The sequence below is a fragment of the Astatotilapia calliptera genome, chromosome 16, assembly GCF_964374335.1.
Source record: "Astatotilapia calliptera chromosome 16, fAstCal68.1, whole genome shotgun sequence".
In the NCBI taxonomy this organism is placed as follows: Eukaryota; Metazoa; Chordata; class Actinopteri; order Cichliformes; family Cichlidae; genus Astatotilapia; species Astatotilapia calliptera.
Window position 1 is genome coordinate 20,911,581 of NC_137437.1, and position 23,454 is coordinate 20,935,034.

Sequence of the window (23,454 nt, forward strand, 5' to 3'; positions counted from 1 at the left end):
AAGACCAAAAACAACAATAAATTAAGTCAAAGTACCGATTAACCTAAGGCAGTGGTTACAAACTCATTTTGCATCATGGGCCACATACAGCCCACTTTGATCTCAAGTGGGCTGGACTAGTGAAACTACAGGATAAATGGGACAAATGCATTGCAAAGATTCAAAGAAAATGTCCTTTTGCTTGCATTTAATTATTTATTTTTTTGGTAATAACAAATTGGGCAGATATTTCAAGTCTATTTGTGGTAATCTGAAAGCTAAAAATGTCTGGTGCACAGGTCACGTGCAAACAAAAAGTTGAAAAAGACAATAAAACACTGGCATTTGAGAAATTTTTAGAGTTGGCATCAATCTAGCTTAAGCAAAAAAAAAAAGAAAAGGAGAGAACAGTCTCTATGAAAAAGAACCGCCCTGTTTCAATCTCCATCAACGCTACAAACTAAAGTACTGTTTTCAGTCATTAATATCACTGCCAATGTGGCCACTAGCTAAATGCAGAGTACAGATTTAAAGACATGCTGTCTGGGTTAATCATCAAACTTACTGGGAACAGGCCAGGTTTCTCCTGAAGTTCTTCCACCTCTTTTACGAGCAGAGACGTCTTCTTGTTTGTGGGTGTGTGCCAGGTACCGGCTTCAGTGCCCCTCCCAGGGCGACAGGGGAGGACACTATTGGCAAACTGTCGACACAGCGGGCATGTAAACTCGCCCTTGTCAACAGAGAAACCCTGGAGGACCTGGTCATTCTGGGAGTGGAGAAAAAAAACAAAACAAAAAAATCATCAAATGTGACCTACAGTATAGAATCTAAACTCAATAGTTAAGAGCATTTTCAGCTGAAAGGTCTAAACATATAAGGCTCTAGCTCCAAACATCATCATATAATTTTAATTTCCAATTAAACATTAAAAAAAAAAAAATCTGACAAATAGGAAACAGAGACTCTTGATATTTAAACATGAGTAATGGTCTGAATGATTAACCAACTGACATAGTTGACCAATAAAGCAATAAAGCAAACAATTATTCCATGAGGTCAGGCTTATCCTCACCCTCAGAGACTCCATGTAGGACTTATGGCAATCTATATGCAAAGTGTGTCCACAGGTCTGGACATAGACGCCACCATCCCAACCTATTGACACTGACTGCAGACAGGAACTCTGCAGAAATCATAAGAGAAAAAAAAAAAAACATCCATTAGAGTATGCAAATACATCTTCAGGCTCCTGTCTTTCAGGAAAATGTATTTTATTTTAAGGTGCTGAGAAGTTTAACAAACTGAATAAAACAAATGTAAATAAGTTCGTGTTACTTATGAAGCAAATGGTCATCTTTGGATTTATTATATTCAATACTCAGAGTGATCACTGTTTAGAGAATAACACACATAATGTCACAGAGGCCTATAAATAACATTTTAGACTAATTTAAGCTTACAGCTTCAACACCTAAGAACAGGTGTAGATTCTCACTTTAGTGACATACATTTAAAATAGATCTCAGTAAGAGGCTATTTTAAGATTCAAGATAAATCCATATCCACAATAGTGATCTGTGACTTTTTTAATCTTTTGTGTATAGGCATCAGTATTTTCTGTGAATCACGTACATCTTTGAAGAACTGTTGCATGAGTGTGAGCCTGACATCATTAGCCGCGCCGCACGTGTCTGCTGGGTAAACGTGTTCCTCGTCGCTCGTCGGCAGATTTTTAGGCTCCGTGCTTTTGCAGCGGTGCCCGAGCACTGCAACACAGAAACAACCGTCAGCCCCAATGATTTTAAGTTAATATGATGAACATTTTATGAATAAGACATGGCATGTGGGATGAGATGTTCCAGTGAGAAAAGTTGCACTCTGTGGCAGTGGGCAGACATTATCCAGGCTGCTAACTAGGATTATTCACAATAATTTGTCAATTATTTTTCAAACCAATAAATTATTATTTAGACTTTTACACTTAAGACTTAGATTTCTAAAAATATATTAAAATTAAGCAGAAATACAGATTTTTTTTCAACTTAAAGTTTGATGGTGTCCAGTCACTGAAGACAGTAATGATATAGGTGATCCACTGATGGTCACTGACAGCAAATTTTGTTTCAAGGTCAGAAGCTTCATGTTGGAAGATGAAATTGCTGGCAAATGAATTACCTGAAGAGGCTTGGAGGAGAACTACTAGGCCAGTGGGTCGGTCCTCAGTGGAAGGTCCACTCTGGCCACAGATGACGCAGTCATAAAGGATCTCGGACTCCATCACTTCAGATGCTCCTAAGTCCATGGCTGCTTCAGTGTCAGGGGATTCTGCCACAATAAAGACAAAAAGACAAACATTTCATGCAAAATTTTATGTAACAGTGTTGAAAAAAGTATATTGATTAAAAAAAATATATAAATACACAAATTGCAAAATCCTATGTCATCTTGTTCTCAACCATATTCACAAGAGTTTCAGAAAACTTACTCTGACCTTGAGGCCTGCTCACTGAGATTTGAACTATGTTGCCTCCTTCTCGAGCTATCACATACACAAACTTAGGTGTCCACGCCGTCCACTTGTCCATCGGAGCGACGACAATACTCCATCAGCCTTTTATGGCTGAAGTGTAAAAACTTTATTCCTATCCAAATAAACTATCACAGTAAAAAAATATAAACGAAAAAAAGTATGCTGGTTTTAAATAATTTAAAAAAAGAAGACATGTTTGACCATGTCAGTGCCTTTGTCACGGGTCAGTTGGTTGTATCCCTTCCACAGATCCAAAGCGTGATCTATCAGAGCAAACTTCACAAGATAAAGTAGTACCACTATCTAGTAGTGTCTCTAAACCTCATTTTGTAAGGGAAAACAAGGCCAAATGCTTGGAGTGGCCTGGACAATTTGACTACACCCTCCAGAGGAGAAGTACCTCTTGATTTTTTAAGAGGCCTGACATACCTTCTGGTTTTCATCTCTGTGGAAAAGGATTCACACTACAGCAGGATAATGAACTCAAACACATAAAGGCTTCACAAAAACTACTTGAAAACCAAAGAAGACCGAGAAGTGCTGCTGACTATCACAGACTATCCTTCACAATCTCCCACCTCAGTCTCATTGAACATTTATTTGACACTCAAAGACAAAAAGGTCTGACATACAAAGAAGCTTTCTGGAGTATTATCAGATGACACTGGGATGGCATGCTAGTTTGTGAGTGCTGGAAGGAAAGCAAAAAGTGAAACGCATGATATCACTCTCATTCTGATGTTACTTGTAATGGAAACATCTGTACTGATTTCAATAAAAGCATGTCCCCCAGTGCCCTTCCTGCATACACAGTGGGGTTTTAAAAATACTGGGAACTAAAATGGGATTTGTTTTCTACTACTCCTCACATGTCAGTCTGGCACAGTGCTAGAAATTACTTACTGATGTGAAATTCATTTTAAATGTTAAAAACTGTGTTCAATTTGAGCAATAAACATCGCGGAAATGTCGAGCTGTGTTACAAATTGATTTATTGCTTTTTGGGAAAACATGTTCGCAGGAGAGGTCACCGTGTTCCTGAGGAAATGAAAGTTGTTTGCATTAGATGTCAGTGCTACAGTTGTACCCTCAGGCCATCTGAGTACATAGAGCCATAAACGTACGTGCATGTGTACACACAGACACACACAAAAAGCAAGACAACAAGCACACCAGCAACAGCATGCATTTGTGGCACCCTCCTAAAAATATTGCATGTTAAGGTTGGCGCCTAGTTCTTAGAAAAGGTTAGACTCAAACTATAAAAAAGACCCCAAATCAAAAACCATGACAGCTAAACCACTGCAACATCCATCCATTTCCTCTCCTTATCCAATTTAGGGTTGCGGAAGGGGGGGCAGGAGTCTACCCCAGCTGGCATAGGGCGAGAGGCAGGGTACACCTCGGATAGGTCGCCAGTCTATCACCGGGCCAACTCATAAGCAACCATCAGATTCAAAACTATGGCCAACTCATATCCTCCAATTAACTTCATGCCAGGTATGTCTTTGGACTGGGAGAGGAAGCAGGATAACATGGAGAGAACCAGACACTTAAAACCCCATGACCATCTTGCTGTGAGGCAATGGTGCTAACCGCCCCATCACTGTGCTGCCGTCCTACTGCAACATATTACTAAAAAGATCCTAGTTAACAAACTATCTTAATAACATCTACATAGAATTGCATCCATTTGGCTTAATTAAAGATGCCATCTTTGATATTTCTGCTTCCAGCAATACAGAAGAGGAAACAGGAATTTGATGTGTGGTGAATTGAAACGTAACATTTAAAATTTCAGCTGCAAGATCTTTTTCCCAAAAAAACAGCAGTAAGTTGACTCTGAATGATCCAGAGTATTTCTGGTACAGATACAGCATTTCACAGACGGGTCTGTTTAACAGAGTAAGGCGGAGACTGAATAAACAATAATCATAATAATAATAATTTTTCTTTGTGCCGATATTGTCACCAACATAATGGAAATACTCATGTTATGTTGTGAAAATCCAGCACTGAGACTGCAGCTGGTGTTCTGGCTCGGCAGCGAGTGCTTAGAAAGACATCAGAACAGTCCTTCTGAACACACCGGCCATTATTCATTTGCTAACCATGCTGTGTCAGAGGGGGGCCCTGGGAGTCCAGTCTACCATTAGTGCTTTGATCTTATGTGCCCTCACAGCTAGCAGCCACCCACACTCCCACAGGATCACCCTACTCGCAATTTCTCCTGAAAGGCCTGCAGAGACCGTACGCACGGGCTCGGCCCACTGTCACCTTGCCCCAGTGAAAAACATACAGCAATGATGAGTTTATTTTAGCTAACAGCGCTTCAAGGGCTACACTGGCAAAATGTCCTTGAAACAGAAAGTGGTAATATGTGTTTTATGATTTTTAAAAGGTCTTTCCCTCCTGCAGTACTGCACAAAAATATAAGACATTAAGGGTAAAATAAGGACGTTTAAAAAAAAAAAAAAAAGCAATGAATCGTTTTCTTATTTACTAATAACTTCTGACAAAGTACAGCAGCAAATACTAATCAATACTTCACATTTTTCACAGTTTAAGAACTTGGAGATGAAGGTTGATCCAAACGCCGTGGAAAACTTGCTACAGCTTATCTATGGATTTATTCTGTCTTTACTGCTTTTAATTCTAGATTGACTAACTTAGATCCTTAATATCTAATTCATAAATTCTGTATTGATTATTAATTTAGAACCAATTAATAGTACAGTATTATTTACACTGTAGTTTGTGGTGTGTTTTTAGGTGACTAAGTAATTGTGCTACTTTGCGATGCAGAAACACATCACCCTTTGCATATAATTGTATATCTGCCATTTAACTTGGTGTTACTTGTCCAGACTAACTCATAAAACTTCAAGCTGCAGGGAACAGCTGTGATTGGGTTATGCCACCATGTGGTGAGAAATATATGACTGTGATACTGTGATATGATATTGCACATGTTTGCATTGTTTTTTTGCAGTTTTCATTTCATAACTGTCAAACGCCTGCGAGCAATGATCATGAAGCTGGCGCTACTGCTGCTGCTTTTCTGCAAACAGACTTTAGCTACATATCATATTTAAGAATTTTAAGCTCAGAAACTCTAAAATATACATAACAAGCTGGCAAAAAAGAAGATCAGTCAGCCTTTTCTTACCGACATCCATGGCTGTTTCCATGAAACTCTTCTGCCTGGAGGCAAATTCAGCAAGCAGTTTCTGCTGTCTCTCTCTAGCCCTTTGACGCCTGAAAGAAAGAAAAACAGAAATGTTTTGGTAGATATGAAGTAGTTTGTTTGATAGGTCACTGAGATCATAACCAAATAAATGCCATGTGTCTATATTTCCATATAATCTAATCAACTACTGAAAGAATTTGCTTTAATTCCCCCGATCAGATTGTTTTGAGGGAGATACAATCAGTCCTGTGATAAATGATTGTCCCTCATTTACAGAAACAGCAATTTCTGATGGAAAGTGTTGCATAATATGGTGATTTTTTTCTTCGTTTTAAGAGGATTTATTATTAGCGTTCCCCTTCGAATAAGTGATCCCTCAGTATTCTGTGGAAAAGCATGCCTATTGTGCAGAGCTTGCTTGATCACCCATAGCATGTGCATGTAACAGGGGCTATTTTCACACACACAGGATGTTTCTGATTTCAACAAGGCTGCGTTTTAAAATTTGGAAAAGCTGATTATTAAGCTAATCTCGTGGGTTTAGTTCTCACCAGTGCATACAAAGGCGAGAGCTGACTGTAAATTAAGTCCCTAATAAGAGGACATAAACAAATGCTGACAGGAGTGTCACAGCTCAATAGTTTCACTGATGGCTTAAGGGGTACCGACAACCAGACTGAAGAATGGCCTTCTTAGTTCTCACTGCCACTGCCTATATTGCTGTGTGACGGACACTGATCTAGTTCATGGGAACAGAAGAGGCTGTAACTTTAATTTTAGCTGTGGGGTGAAGCCAACCAACCCCAGAAGCAGACTGTTATCAAATCGCTATAAGCCGTTCCATCATCATTAAAGTAGGGGAAGGAGAGGACTAGTGGGTGAATGTGTGGTGAAAAGGCAAATCCTGCACATTTTAACTTTTCACACAGTCAATGGAGTGCATTTCCATTCAAGTACAAGATGTACAAAGCCAGCAGCAATAGAGCCACTATTTATGTGGATTTATATCGAATAAGAACATATGAAATCATTACATTAAAGCACACATTAAAGCGCATCTGCATCTTGCACATCTGGACCTCTAGTCAAGATAATTAGATTAAATAGTAAAGATCTCTTTATTTACACTCACGTCTTATAAATGATAACAATACCATGACTTCAAAAGGTTCGATAAAGATCAATTATTGAATGCAATATCATAAAAACATAACAAAATACTACTCAACAGAAATTAAGAATAAAGTTAATGATGTAGCACGGAGGTGTGTAAATGAAAATCTGAAGTTATAATTACCTTTCTTCTTTGTCCATGGCTTTCTTGTCAGTGGGACTGTTCTTCTTTGGTGGTACTGGTGGACACACCTTTCCACAAATGTCCTGGATGCTACGCTTGATTTGGCAGCTGCGCGCGGCTGCCTTGGTGAGGATACGTTCAATGGCTGTTATGCCGTCTCCGTGAGCGAGGCGGTTCGACTCGATGTCCTCTAGCCAAGATGCCGAAAGAGAGTTCTGCTTAGACGACATCTTTTGGTGGAGCTTGATGAGGAGGGACAGCATGCTTTCACGGATCTCCAGGATCTCTGTGACCAGCTGCGGGGGCGTGCCTGGCGGAACCCAGCGTGTCGAGGAGCTCTTGGGCCTGACAGCCTGCGTGGCTTCAGTGGTGCTGCGGTTGATTATCTCTTGGAACTTCCTTCTACGTTCTGCCACGAGACTGAACACCTGAGCTTCGCGAAGGTTCTAAGAAAGCATTGAAGGCAAACATTTCTTTACAAAAAGATGAAATATTTGGCCAATATAGTGAGACACCATTAGATCAAGAACCATAATCCATTATTTATCAATAAAAGTACAGGAATCTAGAAGAACACACATGAATAAATATTACATATCACACGTGAAGCTCACAATAAAGAGAAACATGACACAGCTCTTCAAATTTCACAATTTTTTTATGGAGCACCTAGACCATTTCCAATTATTAATATAACTAATAGTCTGGTCGACTTTGATGGATTGTAGGTCGGTGTCATTACCATATTCAGACGGGAACGTGCACGTAAAAGTCAAATAAAATGTTCATTATTTCAGCTGACATTTTATGAACACTGCAGCTGATAGCGCTGGGACAACCAGACTCCTAACGAAAATTCAAATACAAGCCATCTGAAGGATTGCCCTGACCTGACCTGACATAAAAAAAGCACCTGAGCTGCACTGTTAAATAAACATACATCATACAGCCCAGTCAAGGGAACATCAATCATTCTGACATGCGGTTAAAAAGCGTTTACCCCAAACCTGCATTACACACGTAATTAGTTTCAGCAGTCAAGAGGGAGGGGAACTGCTGAAGCATAGCATTACACACACATACACACACCATAACACAACAAGACAGAACTCCTTTGAAATGCATCAAAGAAACACATACAAGAGAAGTCTTTCAAAGTAGAGATAAAACAAAGGCTAATGCAGCTGATTGTTTCATTCGAGCATTAGTCTTTTCATAGAAATGAGTACAAACAGCTACCTCTCTCCAATTTCCTGAAAGACGCCTGGAGTTCTGTGGAACGAGTAAAGTAATCATGATATGAAAGTGGTGCATGAAGCAACCAGTAATGCAAGATGATAAATAAACCACATGTTTGACAGGACAGACCTAAAAGAAGAGTTACACCCTCACTTCCAGACCAATAGATCACTAAGGCCTACAATCAGTCAAAATCTGCTGTGATTTCTATTTAAGAAGACAAAGTTTTTAGAGAATAAATCTATATAGTGGCAACAAGCCAAAAACTATCCAGACCATCCAAAACCCCATCAACAAGAGAGAGACCTTCTTTAAGTGACTCTCAGCTACTTTTTTGATTTTATCTTGACAACAAACTCTTTATTCAGAGCATTTAGTTCCATGTAGGATCACCCCTAGTGGTGCGGTAAGATATATTCTGAATACAGCATCTGATGGGTAATTTTATTTATTTATTAAACACATTTTAAAAGCAGTAATGTTTTTAGAAAAAAATCCTGCTTTCTCATTCCTTTTCCATAGTTATGATGCAAGCTGGCAGTTAGCTTAGCACAGAGGATGGAAATAGGAATGTAACTCAAATTAATTTAAAGTTAATGCAAACAAGCACGGCCTGTCACCGAGTTTCCTTTTACCTGGCCATAAGAAGAAGCTTCGGTGCTGGTGCTGGGAGGTGCCTCTCTCTTTACCTCTGGAGCGGTCTCAGGAACCCGCACCCTGACAAAGTTGATGACATGGTGCAGATTGGAGAGGAGATTGGTGCCTGGGAACCAGCTGTCGTGACAGTGCTCCTCAATGCAAGGCTCCTAAACAAAAAAAAAGGAAGAAGACGACGACGACAATGACTCAGTGAGAAACTGGTTGGCACTAGGGGCCTAGACAGTGAGGAAAGTGGTTACAAGTTAAACCAAGCAAATTATCTTACCTCATCCTCCTTGTTGTCTTGAATCTGGTTGTCCAAACCCAGTTCAATCAGGTACAGCACCATGCACAGCACGTGTTCAGACATGTTCTGATGATCCATCCAGATCTAGAACATGATCAAACCATTAGCTTACCCCAGAGAACAAATAACACAAGGTTTAGCTGTCAATGTGTTTGCTTTTTTTAAGTTATTATGCATCCATAGATCAGCCTCTCATTACTGATACCAAGCCCTCAACTGGCCATCTGTCAATGAATTTGTATTCTTAAATACATCTTGCCTGATCGATACTATGAAGATGATTATTTGGTGATGCGCCAATTTTCAGCACCAGTTGCAAACCAAGTCATACTACAAACTGCAAAGAGAGACGATGGATTTGGCTGTTTTATATGGCACTGGTAGTGGGTGAAAGACTCACCTTGTAAAGTAGAGTGAATATCACAATGTGCAGCGTCTTGCAGTGCAACAGCCTTATTAGACCTTTGTAACATGGGTGCAGAGGAGTCCTTTCCTTGTATGGTGGCCAGGGGTTGCCAGTGTGAATGCCAAACTGTTTCAAACTAGTGGACATCATCATCAAAAAGGAGGCGAGAAAACAAATCAAAAAAGCAATTACTAGCAATAATCAATTTTTATACTCATTACATACAAGTAATAATGAGAGAAGTCAGAGTTAGGTTGAGAGAAATAAGCGTTTGGGAAAGTGACACCGAATGCTGTTCAGAATAAATCACGAAAGATTTCAGTCTACACAACAGAAGAGCCGAGGGGCAGCACTCTATTAGTGATGATGGGATTATTATCACACGAGCCAGGGCGAGCCTGACATGTAATCCATCATATTCAAACAGTGTGAATGAGCAACATGAGGCTGGTATCAGACTCTGAAGGTGGCACAGGCAGCTTCAATATGTCTGAGAGAGAAATATGCTCTAGTTTCATCTGTACTGGACACAAAAACTGAAGAGAAAACTGAAAGCATGTACGTGAAAGAGGCGGATGAGTGATCCATCCATGAATTACAAAGGCTCTAACCAATTGCCATTTCAGACACAGAAACAGAGTGAGCCACTTTTAGTTTAATGAGTATTTTCAGAAGCCAGAAAGAAAATTAACCCCCAAAGTATCTCCTTCACCTCCGCTGACATGTTTATCCTTGGAGACGTCTTCAGGACAATCAAAAAAAGAAAGACTTCCACAACTGCATTACAATTTAGCCTGAAATATTGAGCTCTCTCGACACCAATCTAATTGGAATCACTTCAACACCTAGCAGAGCTGACCTTTGTAATCATGTCCCTTCACCAGCAGAAAGAGAGACGACCTGATTTTTGTCATGACTGAACATGAAAACAGCAACAAAACTACTGCCGAGCAAAGGAAACATTTATACAGAGTTTAGAAGGTGACAGAAAATAGAAATGTGTGGGGAAAATCAAACTTACAATGCTGCATATCTGTCCATTGCGGACTGGACATCACGGCGATAGACTGTTCTGAGAACGACCATGATGGGGTCAAACTCTTTCTCCCACACTTCAGCTAGTGAAAAAAAGGAAGAGAAATGCTTTGCAATCTCAGGTACAAAGTGACACTGTTTCATGGTTTCCCTGTTTTTCACCTGTCACCATCATAAGTGGTGTAAGTCTGCCCCCAAGTGGTGCCCTGAGGACATAGATCTAGTGCAAAAGATTGAGCCCCATTCTTAACTATAACAGGGAGCGATCTAAAAAGCAATAGAATAGATTTAACATATGTTCGTTTTTAAGTGACAACATTTATTCTTTCCGTGAACTGGATAAGACAATTAGTTATTTCACAAGAATGCACCACCCATAATGTGTGTATATTACCTCATATGCTTCTTGCTGGAGAACAAAGTAAACTCCCTAGAAATCAGATATCAGCTTTGTGATTAAAATGACTGCTGTTGGTTTGAAAAACTATTTGCTGTAAGTTCTAGGCCATAAAACAAAAATAAGACAATATTTAAAAATATGATAAAAAAAATATATATTTTATCATAATTTCTATTCAAAGCTCAGCGACCAGCTCATTAGATCTAGTCTTAAAAAGCTCTTAAATATTACAGTCTTTTGGGGTGCTGATTTAGCTCACTGGGTTGAGCAGGCAACCCATTAGCTGCAAGTCTAAAGCACAGACCCAGGTTTGACTCTGTCCTGACGCCTGTGTCTCTTCCCCCTGGTCTTTCTCCCAGCTTTCCTGTGTTATCTTGGCGATCCTATCAAATAACAGCTAAAAAAGCCTCCAAAAATATATTAAAATATTACACGCATTCTTAAAGCTAATGTTACTGTTGGCCAGTGGAGGGCAGCAGACATATCTTCATGCTGCTCAGATGATGATGCTATCACCAAGCAGAAAGCCCTCAGCGAGGACATGAACCCAGAATTGTTAAAACCCACAAACAAGCCATGAACTAAACACCAGTTATTTGCAATGTTGTTTATTTCCGTCCCACTGTGACTACAACTGTTGATGAAAATTTTGTTTAGCTGCTGGTGGAAAAACGTCAAATAGATTCTTAGGTTTCATATTTTAACTAAACTACTTCTATAACAGTATCAACGACTGCGTGTAACGTCTGCCTTTACCATACCAGACACTTCTGTAAAATCTGTAACAACACTTTTATAAACATCTGTTACTTTTTTTTAAGATCTGTTAGGAAATCCTGCCTTCTCCTTCACGAGAATATCCTACCTTTGGGTGTGTACATGCCCTGCTGCATGGATCCTCCAGGCTCAAACACAGGTGCTTTGAAGTCGGCTACAGCAGAGAGCATATCCTCAAAACTACAGCTACCGGGTACAATGCCACTCTTTGGGTTGGGATTTTCAGGAATCTACGAAAAATCTCTTAAGGAAAAATAAAACATATATAAATACATATATACTGTGGATAACTGAATACAGTTTCTCTTCAGAAAGTATTTGTTAATGACTGAAGGATACAAGGTCTAAGAGTGCGCTGTGCGTACGATCGTTCATGCACAACTGAGAGACCATTTCAGCCCGAAGGATCTCATCATCGGTCATCCCTGTCGGTGAAAATGAGAAGAAGAGTGTGAAGGCAAACTGACAGTGAGGGGATCTGACTTTCACCAGTACAGAAACTTGACAAAATAGGAGAAATGGCTGACAATATGTAATCTTAAAAATTTTAGTGCTGGCTGTCTTGGCAATAACCAAGCCAGAGGTGGTTACAGGCCACAGAGTTACAGAGTGGGGAAACAAAAGAAACTTTTTGTTTTAATAAAGGAATCAGGCAGTGCTGTTTGCTGCCCACATCATGAGTCAGCAAACCACAGCGAGTCGGTTACCTCGCTATGGTAACTGACCGGCTGAAACCCAGAGCCACTGACCACTGTCACGATTTGTAGATGCTTTTCTGATTGAGTGCAGCAGTAAATCGTAATCTCACTGACAAACATGTTACATTTCATGCCACTGGAGAAGATATGCTCACAATTTGTGTTTCAGGAGCTAAATACTTTTTTAACCTAAAGCCACTATACTGGTATTTTTTTTTCCTGGGAGCTTACAAAGTTTATAAAAGTACAAGTGTATCACTGAAGCACAGGCTCAATCACCAGTTGGTTACATCTTTCTGAGACCGTAATGAAACAGACATTTAATTTTATGTCTTAAATAAATGAATAATTAGGAACAACTTACAGGTCTATTCTTTCAATAAATTCAAAATGATCTATGAAAAAACTTCAAGATTGCCACTTTAAACACCAGTAAGAGCTCAGTTTTGAGGTTTGGCAAGATAATTATGAACTGAGGAGTTTTTTTTTAAAAAACAGACTGTGACCACTATCTCTTTAACATAATGCAGTTTTGTAATGCAGTGTTCTGTAATATGGATGAATAAGTCAGCAGAACATCTGAAAGCACTATCTCCCTAGGGAGAAATTGTATCACAGTTATATTTCAATATATGCAAAGAGAGGAGTGTCAATGTAGGCCTTTTGCGTCAGAGTATAATTTACAAAGTCCTTGGTTATCTCCATGAACAAATACTAGAAATAGTTCAAATGACATTTTCAGCCAAGTAAAGGACTTCATTGGAGAGTTTTACGTGAAAAAGTCACTTCTTATTGTAATACAGCAAAGAAAAACACTCCTGGGATGAGTGCCAAATACAGGAAAACTGCACCAGCAAAGAGAAACAATGGTTACATGAACTCGTGCCAACAGCGACACGACCTACCAGCTATCAACACCTCGCAGAGCCTCAGCAAATGATTTATTAGCTCTAGGGTAACTCTATATACCGTAAGGTAGTTTGCTACTCTGATAAAGATGCTGCACAGCCCTCTGCTGTACCACTCACCCAAATGAATGCGAAGGCTTGTTAGTATGACCAGAAAGGTAAGTGCTCCTTCTAGCATTGGTCTCTCTTGCTCAGAGTCCAACACGGCATTCTGATGCTGAGACGCCATGGTCAACAGGTCGACTACTTTAAACCTGCATCAGAGGACAGTTTATAAACCAGATGTTACCCATCTGCAAATGTTAAATGTTTTATGTAGCATAATATTATCAGAAATATAGCTTACCTCTCAAAAACACTTGAGATAAAGTAGTCAGGGTCTAGTCTTGATGCACAAACCTTCAATAATAAAAGAGAGAAAGCAGACTTAAAAACTAAATTGAAATTATAAAAGACACACACACACACACACACACACACACACACACACACACACACACACACACACACACACACACACACACACACACACACACACACACGAGTGACACTCAGCAAGTATTGTCTGTGAAGCAGGAGTCCTCACCTGCAGCAGATAGATGTCAGGATCAATCATGGAGTTGCAGAAGTGTGACTGCACGTAAGTCATAGCCTGTCCCTTAATCTGCAGTCCATTCCTCACCCACATGTTGCTGTGGATTTCTGACAGGCACGCCTACAGTCACATAGAACAAAGTGTTAATTGAGTGAGGAGTCTCTGCAGACCAGTGTTAGACGTGGTAGGCTGGAATCACTTAACCTTCTCCTAACCTGAAGCCATGTAGTCTGCAAATACTTTTACTTGTTACAATAAGTGCATGGACACAGATGTGCATTAGACATGCAGGTAAAACCAAATCTATTGTCTTCCACTGTTATACCTGGATCTGGAGTGGATGCACCATGATCTTCATCAACATCTCTTGGTCAGGAAGGAGGCTGTCCAGATCCAGTCCTTGGCATTTTACAGCCTGGGGATTTTGAACCAAACAATCAACTTTAAAAACACATAAACACAGACACCAAAGAGAATAGACTGTGCACTAAAAGATGAGGTGGCATACCTTACTGAGGAACATGGCGTAGTAGCGGTGGAGTGGCAGGTGAAATGTCACTTGATTCGGAGCAGGCTATGACAGATATACAGACATTTATGTGAAACAGGGGAGGGAAAATATTACTTGTACATACGGCAGTTTGCCATTAATATACCTCATCAATGAAGCCAATGGCATCAAACCAGATCTGCAAGGTCTCCAGACAGTATCGAACCACAGTTTTAGTGTATTCTTGTGTTTCCTGGTAACACATAAAATCAGATGTAAAAAATTTGATATAGTATTATGTAGTAAGTGATTGCAGCTTGGGGTGCTTATAACGCATGTTCCATTAATCCTGTGAGTGAGACTTACTTTGACTTTGCAGTGTGTTAAGAGACCCCACATTGGTTGTGCACAGGCCTCAAGCTCTGCTGCGAATGCTGCATAGTACGTCTGAGACTCAAATTCCACATGTTCATTCAACTCCCGCTTATTCAGATTCATACCTATGACAGCAGCAGAATGGTTATAACCTGTTATGCTTCTCAATGCACATAAAAAGTTTAAAATACAAGTCTGCGTTTTTAAAATTCAACATTTCCCCTCATATTTATATGTAACCTAATAAAATGTCAACAAGTATGTGAATTACAAAACTCTCTATTGAATGTGTCAGTTTGTGGCTCGCATGGATACAGGGTAATAGTGACACTGTCCTCATAGCGTCAGCAAGAGGATACTCAGGCCCACTATACAAGGGTGAGCGTTATTTTTAGGATTGTGGTAGAGTGCAGTAAAAAGCCAGCAGCACCAACCACAATTCAAATCCAGTGATAAAGAATCTATCGCACCACAACTCTGCTTTTTGGTTGAACTATTTAAAAGGAGGGCAACAAATCTCCTTCTGAATAAGCCCAGAAGTTTAAATAAATCTGCAGGAACACGCTTTTAAATCAAGCGTTGTGTTTGACTTGACTGTGACTGAATAACAAAAACTAGATCTATTACACTGATATCCATGTGGTTTGATATCTCTGAACCCACCATACCAACAATAGATGGGATACAAGCATTGTCTGAAATTAACTTTCTGAGTCACAGATGAAAATACTCACTAGCCTCACACTGACTATAATAACAAAATCACTTTTGTGGTGTAAGTACATTTGTTTGAGTACATTTCATTGGGATAACATAGCATTAATTTAACAAAGGAGGCTAGGGGAAAATTTGAAGCTTTTTTCTTTAAATCAAGAATTAATTAATACAAGCCTCAATCTAATCCAGTGATCTTAAAGTGTAAGTAAGTGTAAGAAAGTAATAGGACTTACCTTGGAAAAACGACACAAAGCTCATCCACAGCATCAACAATGCGTGGTCTTCCAGGAACTTTTTCGCTACACTTTGGTGTGAGAGGATGTTAATGAAATCACTAACTAGGGGCCAGTAGGTGTTGTTCTTCAATAGTGCTTCACTGCAGTTCACCACAACATGCCGATTGTTCTCTTCATCTAAAAAAGAAAGACAGCAAGACAGGAAACACTGACAATTGGAATCAAATCGTATTTAGGAATCTACAAGAAAATAAACATAAAGAAATACATAGACATGGGTCAATGTGTTATTTAAATCAACACCTGGCTGTTATTATAACACTGCCAACAATGATGAGTGCAGCATTAAAAAAGGAGTCTATGCCAGTGCTACTGCTCAGCCTCCTAGTAGATACCTATGGTATCAATTTCAAACTCCTAGGTGACTTCCTTCTCAAGTTACCGCATTTGCAAAATTTTCAGAAAACTTGACCTCCGACCTTAACCTTGAGGTCTAGGTCACTGAGATTCAAACTTGTCTAACAACTATGGTATTAATTTTAAACTCGCCATGTTCTCACGTCATCGCACCCACAAACTTGGGTGCCCACGTCATCCACTCACCCAACAGGTAAAGATTCAAGCTCATTTTACTTGGAGCCAGCAATGAAATGAAACATCTGTGCAGGCTATACAAGCACCAAGAATGATTAAAAACATAGGGCAAAATTAGCAGCTGTTCTTTGTTCTTTAGGAAGCATTTATATTTAATTATTGCTTTAGAAAACTCAGTGGCTTCATGTAACAGATTTGCACAATTAGACATAAAAAAGGCAGCTAATGCCATCCATTATTTGTGTCATGATGGATCTTTTGACCAGGTGCATATAAAACCATTTAAATCCAAATTTCAGTTTTATTAATAAGTTCAAGACAAAAATATCAACAATGAATAACCTGGAAAATACCATTTAAAAAAAGAAAACAAAAAAAACCTTCTCATGTTTAATAATACAACCCGAGTGAGCATTTATCAAAATAGTGAGAAAACTGGCCGACTTACCCTGAAGCTCACTTTTAATAAGGCAACTCTCCATCATGTAGAGGAGGACTGTGACCATGATGTCCAGCAGCTGACACTCCTCTGTGACATGTCGAGCCAGCTCCTCGTTGCTGAACAGCTGCACACTAATGTGAACGATGCGGTTGGACATCGTATCCGACTCGTGGCTTTTCATCAGCGTTTTCATGATGAAAGCGTAATGTTGGACAAATGTTTTTGTAAAGGTGATCTGCCAGAGAGAAAGACAAGAAGCCCATAACACGATTAAGGCTTGCCTTCAAAAACTCATACATACTGAGCTTTTTTAAGCCCAGTTTGATATTGAAAAGGCATGATGAAAAGGCAATGCATGAATCCCAAAGCACAGAAGGTAAGATTCTTATATTAAACACAGGAAACATAATTTCAAATATGTGCATGTAATCCCAGCTCAAGCTTTAAACAACTGAAACATTCCAATTTCAGGCTGTGTATGGTGTAACTGGGACCAGATATCCACAATACGGTTATTTCAGGCTGTGACCACACTTCTCTGGTGTTCAAACCTTCTGTTTACGAAGGGCAACCAATCAGAAGAAAGCTGGCTTTAACGGAGGAGGAAGGAGGGGAGGAAGTTGCACCAAGGTCTAAGCTCAAAAAGGATTTTTTTTCCTGTAAATCATTTACTAGAGTAGTAAGGACAAAAATACTGAGATGCAATAAGAATTTAATAAACCATCTATTTAAAAAAAAAAAAAAAAAGTCTGAACTGTCTTGCGCGATTTCAACAATGCGTCAGTTGTTCCACATTCAGTTGCTGTAAACTCATAAAGAAACACCACTGTTGTAAACGTGTGGGTGCAGGTCCTTGGCTTAACAATACCACTTTGGTGTCATGCAGCAGGTTGTGGTTAATGCATTCGTCAGCAAGAAGATGATGACGATAATTCCCATCTCTAATTTGTTCTCAATGACATGCAAACAGCTTTCTGGTGCAGAACGAAGCCAAATGAAATGACACCCTTTGGAGGCCTTTGTGGACCACTTTTAGCCTGTGAGCTGTATAACTGCTCCTGGTCTGCACCATGTCATAGGAAGGAATCCTTTAACCTCCAAGGACCTGGCGTCCACATATGTGGACATCACATTTCAGGCCCTTGTAGACCAAAATACTTAATTTTTCTGAGAGCCTGATATCCACTTACAAGGACATTATACTGCTACTGTTCTATCGAAATTTTAAACGAATATCCTCATATGTGGCTCTTATTTTTCTAAGAAACAAAAATCAGGTTAAAAAAAAAAAAGAAGCTGGTAATTCTTTGTTTTTACATTCATCGGGTCCCAATATGCCCAAATATCAAAGAGAAATTAAAAATGCATGCCGTGGAAGAGTTTGGGTCTTAGGAGGTTAAAATTAAGATCAGACAGGCATCTGAAAGGTGGTATGCGGCATTAATTTTTGCACATGAAAAATTGGAAAAGAAAATACCTTGTAATCTTGATCTGGCAACATGTTTAATAAGAAGGTGACCATCTTCTGAGGAAACTCGTATTTTATTGTCCAAAACAGCAACTCTTCCAGGAAGCATTTATGCTTCAGAGATTCAATAATACAAGGGTCTGAGGACAATAAAGAGACATAATGAATACACAGTTCAGCTCAGTTCAGACATTATAGTGTGAATGCCTTTCTTTTCATGCACCTTTGGTACTGCTACTCAGCTTAACCCTCTTCCTCTGACCAACAGACTGTCCTCCATCTTGATCCTCCTTGGAAGAAAACACAAAACAACATAAATTTCAAGAAGTCTGCAAATTTTCATTAAGGCATCAACTGAGCATTTTTTGACTGAGCATAAATTAGAAACAACATTAATGTTGCACAGGTCAGTGATATGGCTTTACCAGTTTTATAAAAAGAGGAATTAAAAAAACGTATTACTTAAAATAACACACATTCATTATCAGGTCAGTGTCATTTTAAGCATTAGTTTAACATACCTCTTTACATTGCTCGTCTGGACTCCCTGGTCCGCTGTTTCCTAACAAAACAAATGGACTAATTACTATTTAGCAACAGTTAGAACATATGTCACCTGTTATTATAGCACCAACAAACTTATTTATGAAATGTTTGGTCTCTTATTCACTGTACGTGCATTTATTTATACATTTTTAAAAAGTACTGCATGTGTAATGTATATAAAACTTGGTAGAAAAAGAATCTAATATACGTTTATAGGAATGTGGACTCGTTTACAATACTAAAATGTATTCAAATAAAAATAATAATTAATAACAAATGGAGAGTATTATGATTTTTTTCTTTTTATCTTAAAGATGTGAAGCAGATGGATGATTATTGAAAGAAAAAAAAAAAAACATGTCATCTTACCTAACAGGACCATCGCGCCTGCACCTCCTTCAGCCCCAACACCAACATCAGCAGCAGCACTCTGGCCTTTTTCCTCCACTGATACCAGACCTGAATTCTTCAGTGCTGACAAATACTTGTCATAGTTCTTCTTAGCATACAAATTCTCCTCTTGGCCTGCAACAGTTAAGCAGTGAGCAAGAAAACCTTCTAATTTCTTTTTTTTTTTTTGGTTCACATATATCAAGTAAAATATTTTTCACAATTAGTACATTGCTGACCTAAAATTACAAAAAAAAAAAAATCAGTGGTAATGCTCTGTTAATTGAGCCCAAACCCTAAGCTGGATATTTACCCATGCTCAGCTCCTTGAATGCCTGCTGATTGGTCAAGATTTTTGTCAGCACAGTCCTCATTGCTCCTCCCATCTTTGTAAGCTCCTCAAGGAAGGAGATCTGAGGCTCCAGCTGTTGCAGGACTTTCTGTAGATCTCTCTCAGTTGAGGTGTCTGGTAAAATAAGATAAGAGATGCGAGACCCGTGAGACCCAGCACTCAGTGAAAGTAACTCTACGTGTAAATAGTTGTATAACACTTGTATAAGGCTTGCACAGCAGCTCATGTTTTCCATCTTATATAATATCATATCAGATGTAAACCACTGAAGTTAAAGCGAATGAAAGTGTCTGGTGTTGTACCTTTAATTGGTGACAACCACACATTAAAGTTACAGGTTCAGTTTACGTTGGTTAATAAGTATTGTACTTCATGTGTCTGTTATGACTGTTTTCACCTGGTTCAACATATCCATCTCTCAGATACTGTATGATACACAGGATAAAGCGGGGAAGAACCATCTCAGACATCAAGAGCAGGTCTCTGGGAATTAAGGGGATATTTTCCCCAGTTCTCAACCGATGCCTTCGACAAAACCTGTCAGGGGAAAGGAAATGTTTTTTTAAAACAGTGTCACACAGAAAGGTACATTTGACCGCTCCTGCTGTTCCTTCATGTGCACTAAAAGAAGATAAAGTTGGTCAAGAAACTGTTAGCATGTTTTAATTATCAGGTAGAAATTGAGTACAATTTGCATTCAGCTTCTGAAACAGCCCAGAGGTCTGAGCAGAAGAGTTTTCCTTTTGGTTTATTTCATGAATATATTGTTGTGATATTTACTGGATTGGGCTTTGGGTAATAATGGTTGATTGAAGTGGGAACTAAAGGGTTATTCACAGCAGCCCACACACTACCACACCTCTTTCTCATACATCATTAAATATCCATACACAAATTTTATGAGCTAATGAATCAGTATGACACAAAAACATAGTCTAACATATGAATAATTTGTTATTGAAGATCATAAGACTGTAATATTTTAAAAAAAAAAAAGATCATCTGTTCATAACACTTAGAATTATATATCTACATTCATATAATCTGTTTATAGAGATTTCATAATCTGTAAATAACGCATGTAAAGTGCATTACTGCTCAATTCCACATATTTACAACCCTGATATATACATCACATATTTATAAAGATGTAGTCCAATCTTACTCTTTACATCATCCAAAATGACATACGTTTCTATATAATTTATGCACAAGTATGTATATGTTCACATATGTATTAGTATGTGTGTGTGTGTGTGTGTGTGTGTGTGTGTGTGTGTGTGTGTGTGTGTGTGTGTGTGTGTGTGTGTGTGTGTGTGTGTGTCAGTATAAGTACACTTTATGCACCATTTGAGGGACAATAACTATAATTTCGTTATGCTTACTTAATAGCAGTAAAGACTCTTGCATGCTGAATCTCTATATAGGTTTTTACTCAGTTACCCAGTATTTTGCTGTCCACGTAACAAACTAAATTATCATCTCATGATAATCAGGCCAACTCTGGAAGCAGGCTAATAGTTTACTACATTATTTTATCTAAACCGCGAGTGGAAATTAAGTTTTATGATTAGGAGGAAACTGTAATCAAGAACAGAGATATGATGTTGAGTCAGAGAGTAACAGAGACAGTCGCTGTTTAAACATTAAGATAAAATGATGACACTTACTTAACGATCATTCAGACTTTGACAGCAGAAAGGAGACCACACCATATCTAAAGAGCCACAGACAGAGGTACACGGAAACCTGTAGCTACACCTCCCAGTATGATCGTTGGAGTTTAGCTAGCCTAGGTAACCCTTAGCCCGTGGGTTGTATTTATAAATGACAGGAGTATCGCTAGATTGAAAAATGTTGTTCCCCTGCAACAGCATCTCATAAATTTATATGGAAACTGTCATTGACAACACACATGAGAAAATGTCACTGGCTGCGCCGGTTAGCATAGCCGGGTTAGCTAGCTCGGACTTACCCACTCTCTCGCATGACATTACTGTCTCCACAGTCACAGGCCCCACCAGCCTGGCTCCGGAACATGTTGAAATCATGGCCCGTGTGGTCTCCGTTATTGAAGCACTCAGCACACAACGACATGCACGGAGAGATGCCACAGGTCCGGCATCGATATGCCACGAAATTAGCCGTCCAAACCAAGCCGCACAGAGTCGCGTTGTCATAGGAGCGCACCGTTTTGCAGAACTCATCGAAACCTTCGCCTCCTGCAATCAGACATTTACACCAGTCAAGAGCTTCTCCGTCCGCCGCTGGTTTTTCGGGATTCAGTACAGCGTCAAGAAGCTCCTGTAGTTGCCGGACTCCGGAGCTATTGTCAGTCCGGTTTAAGTCTGCCTTCAAGTGGGCGGCAGTGGCTTTCTTGTCCCGGCGTAGCAGCGACGCCGCCATCATGCACTCTGGCTTGTTGTCCACAAATTTATTTTTGTTGTCTTGTTTCCATGTTCTCGGGTTTTCTCGCGATACGGCTGATTACGTCGTTGTTGGCTAGAGAATTTCCTGAAGTAATTTCCGCTCGTTGTACTTCATGTACTGGAAATAAATCTACACAGTATTTGACCTACTTAAACCTAGTATTGGAATTTAGGGATTTATTTTCTTTTCGTTAATTTTTTGTGGGGGTTGAGTTTTTGAATCTTTATCAGCATTATTTTTATTTTTTGTAGACACATCTAATAGGAGAGGGGAAAAACAAAAAGAAAAATCGCAAGAACTAACAAAAATCTAAGTGTGTAAAAAATATCTATCACATAAATTAGCTTTAAGCAATAAGACGTAAGGTACATATAATATAATATAATATAATATAATATAATATAATATAATATAATATAATATAATATAATATAATATAATATAATATAATGTTATGTTATGTTAATATATGTTCAATTTTGATACGACATGAGAAGGTAAGGAGTGGTAGAAAACTTTGCAAGGGTGGTGCAGGACATGTATGATGACAGTGAGATGGTGAGAACTGCCCCTGCTTGTTTCCAGTGGTCGGGACTCTTCATGGACCATGACGTTTGCAGAATACATCGTGATCTATAGTGAGAGTATTGAGCAGGTGGAAGAGAGGGTGGAGAGGTGGAGGCCTGCTCTAGAGAGAAGATGAATAAAAGAAGTAGAAGCAAGACAGAACACATGTGTGAATGAGAGGGACATAGGTGTAAGAATGAAGCTCCAAGGACTGGAGGTACTGAAGACAGAAGGGTTTAAATACTTAGGGTCAACCATCCAAAACAATGGACAGTGCACAAGAGAAGTGAAGGAGAGCGAGCTAGAGTTGTCAGAGCTGAGGTTTTCACTGTGACCGGAATAGCAAAATAGAGAGATGGTTTGGACATGTGTAGAGAAGGGATAATGGATAAAAGATGAAGACCACAGAGAGGATTCAAAGAGTGGATTCATGTAGTAAAGGAGAACATTCAGATGGTTGGGGTGACAGAACAGGATACTGGAGGTAGAAGGAGATAGAGGCAGATTATCTTTTGTGTAATCAAAAGAAGATACTACTACTACTACTAATAATAATAATAATAAAATACTACATGTGCAGATAACAAAAAGCACATAGAGTAACTGTCCGCACAGAGCAATCTGCGTGTCTATGTAGCAAAAAATATGTATTTTTTTTTTTTTTAAACATTGTAAATTTTTGATAACAAAGGGAAATGACAGATTATTATAAAAGTGTGGATATTAAACTAAAAGTTTTTTTTTTTTTGTAAAACGGTTTAACAATATTGTCATCATTAATTTAATCACTAATATTATTATTAGTGTCATAAACACCATTCGCGGGTAGGAACATGTGCGCTACCAC

The 23,454-nt window shown here is 39.0% G+C and overlaps 1 protein-coding gene across 2 annotated transcripts in view; it reads right to left on the reverse strand.

The window, feature by feature from the left end:
• Nucleotides 1-22,067, reverse strand: part of ubr3 (ubiquitin protein ligase E3 component n-recognin 3) — a 37,527-nt gene extending 15,460 nt beyond the window's left edge. The window contains exons 1-29 of one of the 2 annotated variants that reach the window (XM_026144151.2): nt 21,586-22,067; nt 20,008-20,147; nt 19,572-19,724; nt 19,238-19,393; nt 18,844-18,884; nt 18,546-18,612; nt 18,332-18,462; nt 16,861-17,089; nt 15,816-15,995; nt 14,857-14,990; nt 14,657-14,743; nt 14,509-14,574; nt 14,326-14,415; nt 13,992-14,120; nt 13,752-13,804; nt 13,526-13,659; nt 12,139-12,224; nt 11,888-12,029; nt 10,609-10,705; nt 9,582-9,723; nt 9,161-9,265; nt 8,871-9,041; nt 8,236-8,268; nt 6,997-7,442; nt 5,679-5,767; nt 2,155-2,304; nt 1,612-1,745; nt 1,052-1,162; nt 545-745 (exon numbers count right to left, since the gene is read on the reverse strand). In XM_026144151.2, coding sequence (XP_025999936.1) covers nt 545-745; nt 1,052-1,162; nt 1,612-1,745; nt 2,155-2,304; nt 5,679-5,767; nt 6,997-7,442; nt 8,236-8,268; nt 8,871-9,041; nt 9,161-9,265; nt 9,582-9,723; nt 10,609-10,705; nt 11,888-12,029; nt 12,139-12,224; nt 13,526-13,659; nt 13,752-13,804; nt 13,992-14,120; nt 14,326-14,415; nt 14,509-14,574; nt 14,657-14,743; nt 14,857-14,990; nt 15,816-15,995; nt 16,861-17,089; nt 18,332-18,462; nt 18,546-18,612; nt 18,844-18,884; nt 19,238-19,393; nt 19,572-19,724; nt 20,008-20,147; nt 21,586-22,019 — 4,131 coding nt within the window. In that variant the 5' untranslated portion in view covers nt 22,020-22,067. The remainder of the gene's footprint in view (nt 1-544; nt 746-1,051; nt 1,163-1,611; nt 1,746-2,154; nt 2,305-5,678; nt 5,768-6,996; nt 7,443-8,235; nt 8,269-8,870; nt 9,042-9,160; nt 9,266-9,581; nt 9,724-10,608; nt 10,706-11,887; nt 12,030-12,138; nt 12,225-13,525; nt 13,660-13,751; nt 13,805-13,991; nt 14,121-14,325; nt 14,416-14,508; nt 14,575-14,656; nt 14,744-14,856; nt 14,991-15,815; nt 15,996-16,860; nt 17,090-18,331; nt 18,463-18,545; nt 18,613-18,843; nt 18,885-19,237; nt 19,394-19,571; nt 19,725-20,007; nt 20,148-21,585) is intronic. The other variant, XM_026144153.2, reaches the window with a different exon arrangement.
• Nucleotides 22,068-23,454: the final 1,387 nt, after the last annotated feature.